This window comes from Epinephelus moara, chromosome 11 (assembly GCF_006386435.1).
Source record: "Epinephelus moara isolate mb chromosome 11, YSFRI_EMoa_1.0, whole genome shotgun sequence".
Lineage (NCBI taxonomy): Eukaryota > Metazoa > Chordata > Actinopteri > Perciformes > Serranidae > Epinephelus > Epinephelus moara.
In genome coordinates this window covers 1,907,204-1,924,453 of record NC_065516.1, presented here as the reverse complement: position 1 = coordinate 1,924,453, position 17,250 = coordinate 1,907,204, and the positions used below count along the sequence as shown (strand labels likewise).

The following is a 17,250-nucleotide window of genomic DNA, read 5'->3' as shown; positions in this document are numbered from 1 at the left end:
ATGCAGAAAAAGCTCAGAGATGGCTTAAATATTTCTTAAGAGGGCAAAATTCCTTTACCAGGTTCTTGTCAGCTTTTACAGAGGAACAATAGAGCATCCTGACTAGAACCATTATAAATTAGTATGGTTTGTGCATAGGCCAGGACAGGAAGGCTCTGCACCGAGTGATTAACTTCACCCAGAACTACATTTGTACCAATGTGCCAGGCATCAGTGAAGTGCAGAGCCCAAAGGATACTAAAAGACAATACCCACCTCAGCAACAGCCTGCTAACCCTGCTGCTGTCTGGCAAGTGTATCACCAGTATCTTACCTCAAGCTATAAGACTCCTTAACTCATCCTCCATACTTCACCATAAAAGTTTTGTTTTTTCCTGTGTTGCACAAACTTCTATTTTGTATTTCACCCCTGTGATGTAGATTGACAACCAATTAATCTTGAACTATATAAGTACTGTGACACACTTGTCTGTGTACCCGAAGAAACATGTCAACACAGAAATACCCACATATACTAGCAGTAAACAACACTTTCTACACACCTGTCAAACATTTAGGTGCGCACAGATGGTTTTTGAGAACAAGACAATAAAAACATAAGACAGAAATGTTCTTTTCCACATTTATTCTCCTGACACACAGACAGCTGTTTATTCATCTGCCTCCGACTCCTCGTCGTCCTGACTGATCTGGAAGTAACGCAGCTCGTACGTCTCCTTGTCGGATGCCACCACTCTCAGCCAGTCGCGGAGGTTGTTCTTCTTCAGGTACTTCTTCGTTAGGTACTTCAGATACCTGGTGGGAGAGAAGTTGGGTCATTTAGTCCCAGAATTTAAAATAACATAATTCTTGGTAAAAAAAAATGTGGATACATATAAAAGTATTTCCATTTTTGATGCAGGTAACAGTATTTGGAGTTTAGACTATAGTGATAACACAACAATTTGCAGAGGTTTACATGTGTGTTTGTTCAGTAAAGTGAACTGTAGCACATCTTTCCTCACCTTTTGGAGAACTGCTTCTCAGACGTGACGTTGATCTTGTTCTTCATGCGGCCGACCTGGACGATGTTACCCAGATTCCCCGTCTTTCCGTTGACCTTTATCCTCTCTTTGAGGAAGATTTCCTGTTGGACAGAACACAGTGACGCACTAGGGAAGAGAACCCTAGTATATTTGGAGCTAGGGAAGGGGGCCCTAGTCCAGACACGGGGTTAGCTGCTTGCAAAGATAGCTAAATTAACCCTTTTATGATTCATTTTGGAAATGTGTCAAATAACCTGCAAGATTGTATACCAATTTTCATGATTGCTAACCAAAGTCTCGTTACACACACAGGGTTTAACACATGCAGTAACACTTGTAGTGAGACTTACAAAGTTTGCAGAGTCCAGGATCCCATCCTCCACAGGGTGGGTCAGGTCCAAGGTGAACTTCCATGAAGCTCCCTTTTTGGCCTTCTTGCCAACAGTTGGTCTCTTCTGTTTGAGCTGCGAGTTTAAAAAAAAACAAAGAAGGGATAGTGTCAGAAACTATGTGTTAGCAGCAGCACACATCTGATACTGACTTTAATTTGTCACCTCTACCATAAATAATGCACAGAAGAGTTCTTACTTTCTTATTTCTACCGGTGGTGAACATATAAAAGACACCTGTGATGATTAGGTATCTTATCTCCAACACACTGTTAATGCACCGTGTTCTTCATTACAGAATAAATCTTTCAAGTAAAGATATCTGCAATCTTACAACATATCAATATTTGATTTAACCTCACCACTATCATCCCGCTTAACTTGACTCATTCAGTATTCTGGTAGCTCTTTAGTTGTTTAGTTTATCTTCATAAAAAGCTCATGTCTATGTGAGCTAGTAAAACTTGTTGACAGTTTAGTCACAAATTACAGTTAGAAATTCAACACATTTTTGTTGAATAGCTACTCATTTAACAGACACTGTTACTTGTGAACACAATTACGTATCATTGCCTTACATCACTTACTGAGCCATACAAGGGTTTTGGAAACAATTTATTTGAAATTGATTCAACATGCAAAAAACTTACTAGCACCTTAAAAAAAAGGCAGCAGTGCTTTGTCAATTTTCTTTCACTAATGTACAAAACCTTTAATAAATAAACAGTGACAGGTGGCAACTTCATTCGTTAATTCAGCCGACCAGCCCTCGTTTCTTTCTTCTTCTTTTTTTTTAATCAGTGCTGACAATGAGGACCATAAACTGCAAGTTCCATGGTCAATATACTTTTTCAGTATCATGTGCATCATTAATTTTTCAATAACATGCAATATTACTTTTTTTTTTAACATAACTGCTGATATTACTATTCAATATGATGCAAGACATTACCTTTTAAAATTACATATAATTTCATTTTACTTAATTCACTAACCTTATCTCATTTTGTTATTTTATGAGGCACTTGTGTTAGCTTTGCACCTTTTACACTTAACATGTATTACTGTTTCTACTCTTTTGTTGTAATTCTTAAGGCAAACTCTGATGCAGTTATTTTCTTTTGGGGGATTTAGAGGGTTCTGTCATATCGTTGAAGGAGAATTTAACATACATCAGGATAGACATCTCCTGAGATTAACTTCTTTTTTATTTTGAACCATTACAAGGATAACTACTATCAAAGTTATGCCGAAAATACTAGAGGGCCTTGTAGTATGCAGACTGACAGCACACATCAAGTCTACCAGTCTAGTGGATTAAGACCACTGATATGAAAAATAAACATTTTTTTTTCTATAGAGACTGGCATCCTGTCACGGGCCAATGAATGAAACATGTGTCAGACGAGCTAATGCTAACTCTGCTAGCTTCTTAGTCTCCTTTCCTAGAAAACCCCTCAATGTTGAACACAAAGCTGTAGTCTGTGAGCTGTGTTTTATTTTAGTACACAATGACGGGTATAATTGAGAGAGGGCGGGTGAATTAACAATAAATTGCCCAAACTTCAGAGAAGCTGCCACGACTTACCGGCGCCATGTTAAGGGATCGGACGGGAAAGAGAGAACCGGAGGTGACGTTGAAGGGACGTACTTCGTGCCGCGTGGAACGCCCTTACCAAATATGGTAACCCCCAGTATCCCTGCAGAAAGAAACATTTTCCACACATGAATTTGGCAAAATACCTCGATTAAGGAGTTGTTAGGAGACTGATGGCACTGCCGAACTCATAACTAACTGTCAAATGTCTCTTTTAGATTTATTTTATCTGCAATAGCGATAGTTACATTTAAATTCTACATAGCTTTGTCTGAAAATGGGGATTTTAGAGTTGAAGTTTCGCCTGTTGTTTCAATGGTATGATGCAGGTCCAAAGGTCAACTACAGCCCAAACAAGCCCTGATAATAAACCTGCTGAGCCTGGTCAATTATTCACACACACACACACACACACACACACACATCCCTGGGCCTCAGACCCAGCCCTGCTCATTCAGCTGCGTTTGTATGAACAGAAAGAGAGAGAGAAAAGAAAATCCCTCCAGATGAGTCAGAGAAACCATAACTGGTCAGATGGTTCACATACATCCTTCTTTCCATTGTGGTGCCATTTGTGGCTCAGCGTGCAGACATGCACAAGTGAGTAGTCATCGTTACATCACCACTGGGGACGTTCAGACAGGGTGTGTCTGAGTCTTTCTCTGCTGCCATGACTTCAGTTGCAGATACACAACAAAAGATGCTTCAGGCGCACAAGAAAAGTGACCAGGTTTCCAAACATTCAGTACATACCCCGGCATTGTTGATGTATTGGCTTGTTTTCCTCATACAAGTTTGAGTCAAGCTTGTATAATCAGTGGCAGAGAGCAGAAGTTCAAACCATTTATATTGGCTTAAGCTTTTTGTTGCCATTTTCTAACTACCTTTCGTATACTATATAATTGCAAACTGGGCTGCCTATATGGAGGGTGTTCCTAGGCCAAGCGACCAGTGGGGGCCATGTTCATTCTAAACCTTTTTTTTTTTTTCACAAAAATATTTACCATTACTTATTAAAACAACAAAAATAAATACTGTATTTATTGTTGCTTTAGTAACATGTAGCCTGTTACATGATGTCCTTGTGAAAATGGTATGGAGTCACTGTTTTTGTAATTGACCATTGTGAACAAAAAAAAAAAAAACCTTGCAGGCAGTCACATGACCTGATAAAATTGAGGATCTAAACCAGGAAAGAGAGAGAGCGAGCACGTGCGTGCATTCATGAGTAAGCGCAGCCATTTCTGTTGGCTGACCTGATCACAGGACTAGTTCACGTTGTTGCGTGCAGTTTGACTACCATTGTTTGTATGTTGTCATGACAAAGGGCATACAAAAGATAAATAAAAGATCCACATTTGTAATCCTGTTTGTGCTCCTCTGAACACAATTATGCTTACATATAATTAAATCTGAATTATTCCAGTCTTTTTATGTTCTCAGTGGTTGTGAATTGCAAGGCTCGCTTTAAAGGGGAACATCACCTAAATGAAAAATACCAATGTTATTTCCATGACCTAGGAGAGTTCAATCAATATTTGTGAACATGAGCTACTCCCTCTCAAAGCTAAAAACCGAAGAAGTGAGTCCCAAACCTGTGATGTCATAGGGTATAATGTCTGGAGTAGGGTTGCAACAAATTAGATTTTTACAGTATGATAACCATATCAGAAAATATCACAGTTTCATGGCATACAGTATCACGCAATTACTATAATTGTAATCAGTCACACCGACCCTTAAAGGAATGAAATTAGAAGGGTTTTTTTGGTTGACCAAATGCTTTATTTGAACTGTAACTTGAAACCATTTTTTATTGGGTGTATGTGGAAAAAGTCTGAGGCAGTTATACATCGAGTGTATGCGATGCCGAGGAAGCTGTGTTCAATGAAAATGACTGTGGACCCTATCTGTACTGTGTTCCATAAATGTTTTTGGTACTTACTTCCATATGTTTAGGGAATGTTCCCCAGTGGCCAGATTCTAGGAAATGGTTACCTCTAACCTCTCTGATACATGTGAGATCTGCATGCCTCCTTTGCCTGTTTTACTCGGTCTAAATGATCTGTCAGAGCTGGACTTGACCATGATCAAAAAGTATTAGCAAAATTATTAGCCGTGCTTACAGCAGTGAAAAAATTGGTGGCCACACACCGCAAATCGCCCCACTCCCTCTCTTTTTGGGCATGGGTTCTGACGTACCTGGTTATCATGTACTTAGACTATGTGCATGAGGCAAAGGAATCAACAACAGAGATGTGGAGCTCAGCCTCAGCGAGCCTTAAAAGCCTTTTGGAACTAATATTTTGTCAGGAGACAGTGGTCGGGTTGCTGTGTGCTGTACAACGTACGTCAATAAAAGAAAAACAATCAATGAGGAGAGGAAATGCACACACGCAGGTGAGATTCTGTCTGGTTGCCTTTTTTCATACCACAGATAAACAAAAGGGCACGGCATGATAACCGTCATCTTTTATACGACGGTATACCATGAAATCTCTACATGGCTGCAACCCTAGAGAGGAGGTGCCCCACAGACAATGAATGGGAGCCTGACACTTCAGATTAGGAATAAGCAAGTACACCACTATCTGTTGTATAAATTTGTATGGATTGATCAGACGTTGCATGATTTATTACCTATGAGAACAGCCTCAGAATTGAGTTTCAGATCATTTTTTAATCACAAGAGTTTAAGATTAAGCACAGCTACCCAAATTAGGATTTATCATATGTACAGATGACGACACACTTCAAATACACTTTCAGATACTCGTACTTGTAAAAAGCACATTATCTGTACCCGGTATTTGTTTTATCCAAGTATTCGGCTCAACCCTACAATAGACTTTCTTTGGTTTCCTATGTTTTGTCTTGGGTGCTGTCTTGAGTGTGTCTGATGAGGAGTGTCAGCTTCTGTTCCAAGAGGTATGTTTCCACCATCTGCAGTTGAAATCACATACTGAAGCTCAGTTTTTTTGTGTTCAAGGGCCTATCATCTTATGCATCGATGTTTTTCTGCCAGGTGTTCTGGTCAATTTTCAGTGAATGATTTGACACATGAAACACGCTCTATGTGAGCCACTGTTCACTTTAAACCCCAGTATAGTAACATTTCAGTCAACATTACCTTGTACTTTGGTTAATGCATTTTACGCCTCACATTATAAACTTTAACTCGTGATACTTGGCTTAAGTATCACTGACACTTCACCTTAAGTAAAAATCTGAAAGTAGGACTTCAGCTTTTTGTATTTGCCAGTACTTTTAATGATGGAGAACTAGTAGAGCTTGCAATAAAGGCAACAGCATTTTGAAAGTACTGCATTTAATGGTAAAAGTGCTTCTATTTTTACAGATCTGACTTGTTTTCAACCTTAAGTTTATCAACACATCTTTAGTACACATTTCAGCAGGTTTCAGTAAAAGCTACAAAATGTACTATTTTTCAAACTATTTTACGATTATTTACGTGCTTCATTTATGATCACTGAGCATAGAATTTTTTTCATCACTGAACAATTTGTGCCCTCAATGGTGTTTGCATACACAAGCACATTTTCTTTGCTCCACTGAATGTTTTATGGGGCAAATACCTGGAATTTAGGGCCAACTTCGCCCTCGCTGCCCTTGTCGCTAAACGAGCTACACCATCACTTTGACCTCCTGGCTAAACCTTGAAAATACTGGATACATTAGAGACAGAAAACCAGACATAGTTTGCAGTTTTTGTCCATTTGTTTCATCGTTTTATTTTTGCCATCTCCAGTCAGGTGACAAAGGCCTCGAGTGAACAAAAAGTTTGCAACTCTACCACCCTCCCCAACCCGATCGAGTCCCTCAAAAGAAACACACGCCTCACTGCAAACCGCCTCCCACATTTCGGAGGCCCACACCGCTACACACTCATGCCTCTCAAAACAAAATATAACACTCCTTTTGTATTGGGGGATGGCCAGGGCAGCTGGGCGAGCCCTCGACTGCCCCGGTGGACGAGAGGTGTGAGCGCACAGGACCCTCACGCCCCTCAAACTTCTACACAGACAAGAGACTGGCATCACGAGGGTAAATCACTGAAGTTTGTTTCTGTTGTTCTTAGGGGGGAGGAAAAAAAAAAAAAAAAAAAAAAAAAAAAAAAAAAAAAAAAAAGAACGCTTCTCTTTTCTTGGTTTTAGAGCTTTGACATGCTGGGGTGGACCTCAAGTGCTCATAAGTGCTAGCCACCACCAATCCCAGCGGTTAGGAGGAAAAACGGACCTTGTCGAGCCCAATCCACTCAGGAACCAGAGCAAAGGCCATGCTGGAAAGCGGTATGGCTGCTAGAGGGACGGCCTAAACCAGAATTTAGCATCTACAGGGGCTACCCCTCCCTCCCACTGCTTTAATAACTCAAAAACTGCCCCCCCTCCCCTCCCACTCCCTCTAAAAGGCTTTAGACCTGCTATATTCAAGAATATAAAAAAATAATCATACAAAAGCTGAATCCCGTTGTTATTTAAACATTCAGGAATGTGAGTGGCAAAACCAACACTTTGAAGGCAAAAATAAGCAGGAATGAGCAACTGATCATTATTTTTGAAGTTGTTTTATATAAAGTAGATTGTTTGCCAAACAAAACCTCAGTGATCAGGCAGAGGACCACGCAGCGAGCTGCAGTGGAACTACCCAACAGCAATGGAAAAGAGAAACGAAAGGGGGAGAGAAAAAAAAAGATCAATGATGGGAATCACAACAGAATGATTGAGGTTGTCTGTGAAGGCCGACGCTTTGGTGACAGAACCAATGAGAATGCAAGAGACTGGTTGTGGGTGGTGCTTGTTGCCTGGGCAGCAAAGTCCGTCTCCCTATTTGTTGGCCAAGACCTTGGTAGCGACAGCACATTCCTCCCCCATGGCAGAAATCACGGTGACCTGCGGAGAGCGCACACAACATGTTCAAGTCAATCATCTGAAACGTTACACGTGCAGCTCACACTCCTCACATTTTCCCCACATGACAACTTCCTGCTCTACTTCAGGACTGAATCCTGTCTGCGTTCAGTGGAGTGTGAAAATTAACAATATCAAAGATACAAACACATGGGAGACACATTTCTGCTTCATCTCAAGATGCTATTAATGCTGCAAACAATGTCAAGAATTTGCCATATCGTCATTTACAAGTTGGCGTCAGGCATCATGACTATGAAACATGATTCAAAATGCTTACAGCCTAGGAATTGGACCACACCACTGAGTATCTTCTGACCCTCTAAAACATTTTAATATACATGTGCAATGGTTCATCAGGTGAGAACAGATTTGCATCCATAATTAAGAAGCCCAGAGATATCATACGTACCATGAATTCATCACCGGCTTCGAACTTTGCCTCGATTTCCTTGCCCACTTCACTCTCTGGGACACGCAGGTCCTCCCTGATGTCACCGTTGTCGCTCATCAAAGACATGTAGCCATCATTGATGTTGACCAACTGGGAAGTAAGGACACATTAGAAAACTGTCAATTACATGAGCTGCAACTCCACAACACCTTTGATCCTAATCTAAAAAGAAGGTAAATACAATTATTACCATTTCATTTGCAACGGAGCACAGCCAGGTTACTGACTTTAGTGTCAGGTGCGCAGACTGTATAAAATAACGGATGTAGCCACCGTGACATCGCCAACTGTTTTGAAAGCTTCAAGTCTTGGATTCTAGGAGTCTGAAGCGGCCATATTTGGATGAGAGCGTGGAGATACCTGCAACTCTAGCTTTGTTAGCGAGGCGCATTTACAGCAACCATTAACTTCGATCATGCTTACACTATTTCTCACTAGCAAAAAATGGGTTTGAAGCCATTAAAAATGTACTTACCAAAAAACTAAATATCCAACTCCTTAGATCTTTTAGTACAATCAAATGCTTTCAGCAACCAAAACTTAACCGTTGACTTTCATGACCTGAAAACACTGAAATATCAATAGGTATGGCTACGCCTCTACTCTGAACCTGGGATTATACCATGGTTACATTATCCAACCAACACTGTCACCATGGTTGCTACTTGTCAAGAGAAGGCACCCTCCTGTCACTCAAAATGGCCATGCCCTTAATTATGCACAAGTTTAAGCCTTGATATAATGTAAATTGGGTGAGTTATATAAAAATTCACCCGCTGTACAGTAGTCATGTACAGTAGTCATGAATGTTGAAATCTGCTATAGAGACCATAATTGTTTTTTGTATCACGCTGTCAACATGTTTATATCTGCTGTTAAGTTGGGCATTTAACATGCGGGTCTATGAAGATTGACTTGCTCTTGGAGCCAGCCTCAAGTGGCCAATAGAGGAACTGCGGTTTTTGCCACTTCAGCGGTGACTTCATTTTTCAGTCTCAGAGGTTGCTGCCCAGCCAGGTGTCCTCCAGCATTCAACCTCAAATCAGTTTAGTCCTAATGCTAGAGCATGAATGACACTGCTCTTCTTTGCAAAAATGTCAATGAAAAAAAAAAAAAAAAAGATTCAACCTGGTATATTTCAAATATCCCAATATAATTATGTTTAGCTCAACTTCAGTCAGAAATGCTGCTGACATACCATATTTCTTCTTCATATTGAAAGATGATAAACATTGGTGAGTAAACACTTGATTACAAGTAGAATTATTGTACTTGAAGCCAATATTAAAAGTATTTGAGATTTTTTTTGCCTTTACTAAAAATTAATGTTAAACATTCGTAACATTGACAAGAAATGTGCCCGTGATCAGATTAAACGGCACATTTCCAGCCTGCAGCTTCTGAACTTGCTCAAGAAAAGCTGGTACAGAACACAGGGTCGCATGTCCTTTCTAATTGGAGTTATGCATTCTTTTGTTAACTGCAGTGACACTTGTGTGATGAGAAAGTTCCAGAGATGTTTGGACTGACTGCGTACCTGGTAGTCTATCCTCTTAATGGAGGGAACATCCATGTTGTGGGTGGAGGGGCACATATCTTCATGCTTCTTGTTGGTGAAGATGTCGATACCAACCAGGTTAACCTACAAAAGGAACATTACGTTCATTACACAGTGATGTCAAGTATTTAAGAAACCTGTCAGGAGTTAATGTGTGCAAGTAACAAGACAAAACATTAATATATGATAGCAGAACACAACAAATCAAAAGAAAATACAGAACAATATGATGCAAAACCACCACAAAAAAGATGGATATCCAGTTGAAGCTGGATTTCAGTAAGACATTAATCATTTAAAATTATGGAGAGAGGGATTTTTGTTTTGTGTCAAAATTAACTTATAAAACATGGTATCTGCAGGTATAAGACACTTGGTTTTTTAAAGATATTTTTGGGGGCTTTTTCTGCCTTTAATGGACAGGACAGTTAAGTGTGAAAGGGGGAGAGAGATAATGGACAGGACAGTTAAGTGTGAAAGGGGGAGAGAGAGGGGGGATGACATGCAGCAAAGGGCCAGAGGCTGGACTCGAACCCGGCCGCTGCGGCAACAGCCTTGTACGTGGGGCGCCTGCTCTACCACTAAGCCACCGACGCCCCATGAGACACTTGTTTCAATACTTTTTTTAATTCTTTTTTTTTTTAACCAACTTTAATACTAAATTTTGGACAAATCATCTTTTCCTTATTCAAGTGTTGCAGATAAATGTAAACATTAGTATATGTGGTCCCATGCAGAGGTAGGTTTTATGTAAGAATATGGTCATCAAAGTGAGTTAGGTTAATCTACATATTGCCAACAGGTGAGTAAAAAGACTATTAGTTTCAGTGGTAGGTTTGAAGACTTAACATTAAAAATTTGGACTGAGGATTCAAACACATGCAGAAGAGCAAGTTATCTGACAAAAAGAAATTTTAAAAAATTGATAAGAGAAATCAGATAAATGTGTGTCAATTAAGCCCTCACATATTTTTTTTTTTTTTTTTTTAAAAAGACTATGCAATGACTTCTGAGGTCTAACATTTAAAAAACTGAATTTAATACATTAAGACTTTAAGGACCTGAAGACATCCTTTATTTAATGACCCAATTTAGACTGGTCATAATCATTTACTGTATAACAGGGACAGTGCAGATTAATAAAAGTTGCTGTAAATGCATCAGAATTAGCTACAAGGCTATTCTCCATTTGAAGTCCCTGGAGAGATCATGATACATGGTGTACTCAATGATATTGTTTCCCCTCCCAGTTGAGGAAGCAGGTGTTTAGTGTTTCCAATGTACTGCACATCTCCTAAGGTTTAAAATCACACACAAATAAGGCAACACCGAATCTCAGTTTTTACTATTTATTGTGACCAAGTCCCAGGAGGGCAAAGTACACCTGGGAGCACCCTGTTGTTTAAAGAAAAAGATAAGAAAGGCAATGCATACTAAAACACTTGAAGCAGCTTGGATCAGGCTGGTCTGAAACCTGAGATTCTCAAGGCCCAAACTGAGCCTCAGGTCTCTGCCAAGCTCATCTTTGACACTGCAGTTTTGTTTTTTTTAATGTCTAAACTCCATTTAAACTTTGCAATGTCACTTTACAGCTGCTCTTATTTTTAAGGGGCCACATAACCAAGCTCTGAAGATGAGTTTACCTTGGCATGTCCATGCTTGCCGGTCTTGGAGGTGGACATCTCCACAATTTTGCAGGGACGTCCCTTCAGCACCACATACCCGTTCTTACGCAGAGCAGAGCACTGCATAGGGTAAGTGGCGGAGGCGCCAGACTCGCCAGTCGTGAAGTCAAGATCGGGATCTGCCATGGTGCGATGGGTCAGGGGTGCTGCAAAAGATATTTACACATTAATGACCTCACTATTAAACTCGGAAAATATACAATTAGTTGCAGTGATGACAAGACAAATGCTTAACAAATACAAATTTATCAATGAAATGATTGATTGTGGTACTGACCAACCCTGATATAGACAATTGGCGACTATTTTGATTATCAAATAGTTGTGTTAATCATTTTTTAAGCTAAAGGTCAAACATTTGCTGGTTTCATGCTTCTTAAAAGGTGAGAATTTGATCCTTTTAATTGTCATACATACAACTATGAACAGCTTTGGACTACTGGTCAGATAAGATACCATTTGAAGAGGGCATGTTTCTCTAGTTTGACATTTTATCAACAAAAAGAAAAAGAAAAAGAAGAAATATTAATCAATGATAAAAATAATTATTATTAGTTGCAGCCCTAATGGGGCAGTAATGTTTACATTATGCTTTATATTAAGGTAGTGTCAGTAGGGCAGACACTTCCTGTTTGGCTGGCTGATATTCTCTTGTCTGACACTTTAAGGGCATATGTCCACTAAAGAGTCCACTAAAGCATGTCATACTCCGCTGTTTTAGTAGTTTGCTGATTTGTGAAAAACCAATGGAAGTGGAGCTAGAAGCAACAGACAGGGTAGGAGTGACAGGCTAACAGTTTTGTTTTTCATGCAAATTGGTGACAAGAAAAATTAACAATCTTGATCGCATTACATTTTAGTTTTAAGATCAATAGTGTTAAGGTGTCTACATGAACAGCTGACATAAGCAAATGAACGTGCATTGAAGCACAGTGTTACAAGTTTGGCAGTCATCTAATCCTACCTGAAACACATGAGAAATTCCTATAAGTGCATATTCTTTGTACCTTGTACTTATTGCTGTCAACTTCTACACTCTCTGGCCATTATTTCACCTTTTCCCACACAACTACTACCTTGCAAACTTTAATTTGTTTTTCTTTTTTTACACACTTGTTTTATATCTTTATATTTTATGGCATAAATTGTTCTATTTTTATAACATCTCTTGACTTTTGCACTGTGTTTATCTTTATGAACCAAAATAAATTAATGTATGTACAAACCTATTTGGCAATAAAACTCTGATTATAAAATTCTGCATTTGAAACCTTCAGGGAAAAGCACCTAAAACACGACAAGAAACTGTGGGAAAACCCCAGTTTGAGGAATTCTGTAAATTTTGATGAGTATAAATGTTATTTCTTAATTTAAATATCTTCTCACTGTCTACATCTGACCAAATTCTAGCGGGTCAAACACCAGTTTAACGGCTCCGTCCCTGGCTTTGCTCGGCACCACTGCAGGGCCCCACTGTGCGTTCACCCTGTAAATCGATATCGCGAGATCTCGGGAAAAAGTGGCATCCTCATGATCTTTTCCACAGATTACATTTAGTCCGCTCCGGTTATTTTAGTTAAACTACACACATACAGCGGCACCGAAAAGTGGAAGCTCGGACAGGCTGCCCGGCTCAACACGAGGCTGGGCGGCTGCGCCACTTTCAGGTCTACCGCTAGTTTTCATCATGTTAACTTCACAACTCATCAAAACTAACATTAGCCGACTAGCTCACACAACAGCCGACAATGCTTTATAAATATAAACATTAACTCTTTAGAGGGACTACAGGGAGTAATTTTAGTAATCTGACATAAACACATAAGCTAGCGGAGGCAAGTTAGCCGGCCTGGAGTTTACAAGTACAACAGCGCCAGATAACTGTACAAAGCCAACTGACAATAACGTCACACACGCCAACATTAGCTGACATTATTTTAGATATTTCGGTTTAAACGGTTCGTGTCAAAATTAACACGCCTTGTTGAGATAACCTTCTGCTGTCGTGATGTTTATTACCCAGCCAATGTGCGCTGCCGCTTCATAAACAGCGAGTACCGTTATCCGTCTTTTAGCTAATGGGATGCTAACACGCTAACGCTAGCCGCTCCATTCAGCTCCGTCCAAATTAAAGCAGGGATTGACGCTCGGTCGACAGCGGCTGGTGTGCGGGCCTTGTGTTTTTATGGTCGACATTTAAAACGTCGGATGACAAATACACCGCGGATTCTTACGAAAAATTAAGCAGACATTAGCGCAGAGAATGACAAGCGACTTCCACCGACCGCGCCGCCGAAGGCCGCATGTCCCTTTGATTGAATCTGGTAACGTTAGCTGGAACATGGACTCCCACACCCTGCCCTGCCACCGACTACATCCACCCAGAAATTAAATAACTACTTCCACAGGTGCTCAGACCGCTACACGGACACTTTCGTACCTCTGAATCCGTCATCCGTTCACTTAAAAAACCGTTAAGTGTCCCGTTTATCCCCCCCAAGGCAGAAACACGCGCCATGCCACACTTACCTTCCAAGAAAAAGAGGACCGAAATTGCGCACGCGCGGCCAACTTTACTGCAGCATCCGTAGAGGAAGAAGGGAGGGGGGGCGTTTATGTGTTCCGGTGGCAGCCTGGCAGAAAGGGATGCCAGGTCTGAGGCAGTCAAACATGGCAACCCGACAGGTCAGCGGTTCTCAGAGATGGGGCATCTGCAGAGCTCCACGGGAGGCAAGAGCCACCTTCTACGGGCCCAAAAAGAGTCGGAGCACCCTCTCCCACCGCCGTTACAATGTTTGAATACTATAAATTGTTATGTATCAGCAATACTTTAGCGGAAGAAGTAGTTGCATAATTTTCCGGAGTAAAAGTCTTCATACCAAAGCGAAATGTACTTAAAGTACTGAAAGTAAGCACTGGTGAAAGAAGTACTCTGATCTTTTACTTAGCCAAAGTAAACAGAGCAGTACCAGAATGTTAAAACACTCTTTTACAAGCAGTGGTTGAATGTAACGAATTAATTAAACTAAATCACAGTAGGTCTACTTAAGTTATTTTAGAGGGGGAGTAGCCCTACCTGTACTTTATTTGAGTTTTTATATTTCTGCAAACTTTCACATTTACTCCACCACATTTTGTGAATAAATGTGTACTTTGAGTCCCCTACATTTACTCAAAGCATCTTCGTTACTTAGGCCTACTACAAAGTAGGAAAGGAAGGGAGGAAGGGAATGAAGGAGTGGGAGGGAAAGAAATACTGGATTTTGTTATTTCATTCCTTTAAGTTGTGAAAAAAGACCACCTTTCTGACACTCCATGTGTACATGTAATGCAGAAATAAACCTCATAAATCTCAAAATTCTTACCGCTTGCTTCGTTATTACCAGCAATTACTTTTACTTTCAATATTTATGTACATTTGATATCATAAAATCACTTTTGATACTTAAGTACAGTAAATAAGCGATACTTTCAGACTTTTACATAAGTAATATTCTAACAGTTAACTTTAACTTCTACCAAAGTCATTTTCTGATGAGACATCTGTACTTTGACTCAAGTGTGGCTTTCAGGCGCTTCATCCACCACTGCTTACAACCAAAAGTTCTGTGGTATACAAATAAAGGTTATTATTAATATTCTTATTCTTATTCTTCTTCTTCTTATTATTATTAGTAGTAGTAGTAGTAGTAGTGAAAATAAGTAAAAGAATGTAGCCAACTTAAAATAGCTACCCAAAGTAGAAATACTCATTATGCAAGATGGTTGATTTCAGAATAATGTATTTTATGTTACTGGGTTATAGTATTGATTACTGATGCATTAATTCCATCTAGTTCACATATCTACTGGGTAGCTTAACCCATAATAATATATCATAATTTATCAGTGAATTTATATTTTGTATTAACAATCTGCATGTACAAAATAACTAAAGCTGTACAGGGCCGTGCCACCCATAGGGCAGATGGGGAAAATGCTACAGGGGCCAGCATGCCAGAGGGCGCCAGGGAGTGAGGTGTTCTTTTTTTTTTTTTTTTCTTCCCCATTCTATTCGAAAAATTAGACAAGAATACACTACAAAACAACAACAGTACATATAGCCATATGTCTTTAAATAATAATGAAATAATATTTCTACCTGCCTGGCATCTTTCTGCCTCTCTGGCAGGCAGCATCAATTTCGCCACGGTCCCTAACCGGCGCCAGCAGATATCTTGCCTAGGGTGCCAAATTGGTCAGGAGCGGCCCTGAAGCTGTATAATAAAAAGTGCAACATTTCCCTCTGAAAATGTAGTGGAGTAGAAGCATAAAGCAACATTAAATGGACATTCCCAAGTGAAGTACGAGTTCTCTGAAATGTATGTAAGTACTGTACCTGAGTAAATAGTTAGTTACATTGCACAACTGAAAATAAGCAGCAGATTTGTCCCTTCCACTGTTAAATTGGGCTATATACTGGGGCAATATTTTATTTATTTTTTTGATAATTTTATTGCTTTTTCTTCCTTGTTCAATAATTTGATCTATAAAATATCAAAACTAGTGAAAATGGCCATTAAATTTTTCCTAGAGTCCTTGTCGACATCTTCAAATGTTTTGTTTTGTCCCATCAAAACCCAAAGATATTGAGTTTACAGTGATAAAAAGCAGAGAAAACTGCAGCAATAAGAAAAGCTGCACCAGGAATTTGGGGGGAATTTTTGCTTATAAAAAGGCTTAGATGATTTAGTCATAATCCAAACAGTTGCCAGTTAATTTTCTGCCAATCAACTAATTAATTACTCATCAGTAGCTCAGTCCATAGGGACTTGGGTTGGGAACCGGGATGGTCGCCGGTTCAAGTCCCCGTCCGGACCAAATGTGGTGCGTGGACTGGTGGCTGGAGAGGTGCCAGTTCACCTCCTGGGCACTGCCGGGGTGCCCTTGAGCAGGGCACTGAACCCCCCAACTTCTTGGGGCGCCTGACCAAGGCAGCCCCCTCACTCTGACATCTCTCCACTTTGTGCATGCATAGGTCCTGTTTGTGCATGTGTGTGTATTTCGGACCTGTGTGTTAATGAGAACTGAGTGAAAAAAATGTATTGATTTCAATAAAGTATAATTTAATAAAGTATATGGAGTTCTTATATGTATATATATATATATATATATATATATATATACATATGTATATATATATAAAAATCAAATCATTCCAGCTGTCATTATTTATTAACACTAATGAACAATTATTATTATTGATGCAGTGTTTAGCTGTGAAATGTAGAAATACAGGTACCTAACAGTCTAGTGCAGGGTAGGCAACCTGTGGCTCTGGTGCCGCATGCAGCTCTTTAGCCCCTCTCCACTGTTTCCCTATGGCTTTGACATAAAAATTATATGGAAATGAATACCTGTTGTCTTTTCTTAATATAATAATTTTTATTCATCAGTGCTGTAGGCCTTAAGAAACTTTTACATTCTCCATTTGTACAGATGTGAAGCCTATATACTGAATTGAAAATTTGTTTTAATATTTCAACAACTAAAACTGTTAATGGCTAATCTCGAGCCTTCCTAGCTGGTTAGCTATGAATGCTAAATCCAAAAAAGTAAAAGTCTCAGTATAAAA

The 17,250-nt window shown here is 39.7% G+C and overlaps 1 protein-coding gene and 1 pseudogene across 2 annotated transcripts; both read right to left on the bottom strand.

Annotated features, from left to right (window-relative positions):
• Window positions 1–608: 608 nt before the first annotated feature.
• On the bottom strand, window positions 609–3,110 carry rpl22l1 (ribosomal protein L22-like 1). Of its 2 annotated transcripts, none has more exons than XM_050056475.1 (4): window positions 3,003–3,110; window positions 1,376–1,489; window positions 1,005–1,126; window positions 609–795 (listed from the first exon to the last, which is right to left on the bottom strand). In XM_050056475.1, the coding sequence occupies exons 1-4, from the start codon at window positions 3,009–3,011 to the stop codon at window positions 651–653; spliced, it is 390 nt and encodes a 129-aa protein (XP_049912432.1). In that variant the 5' UTR covers window positions 3,012–3,110; the 3' UTR covers window positions 609–650. The 2 variants fall into 2 exon arrangements, with proteins under 2 accessions (XP_049912432.1, XP_049912433.1); XM_050056476.1 differs by having other exon boundaries at window positions 1,005–1,196; window positions 3,003–3,028.
• A 4,022-nt stretch (window positions 3,111–7,132) lies between these two features.
• Window positions 7,133–14,323, bottom strand: LOC126397586 (eukaryotic translation initiation factor 5A-1-like; annotated as a pseudogene).
• Window positions 14,324–17,250: the final 2,927 nt, after the last annotated feature.

What these genes read in the sequence shown, in the direction of transcription:
- rpl22l1 (XM_050056475.1), bottom strand. An exon ending in TCCTGGACTCTGCAAACTTT is followed by an intron (nt 1,127 to 1,375) that starts GTAAGTCTCACT and finishes TCTGTCCAACAG; the next exon opens with GAAATCTTCCTCAAAGAGAG. An exon ending in GAGAAGCAGTTCTCCAAAAG is followed by an intron (nt 796 to 1,004) that starts GTGAGGAAAGAT and finishes CTCTCCCACCAG; the next exon opens with GTATCTGAAGTACCTAACGA.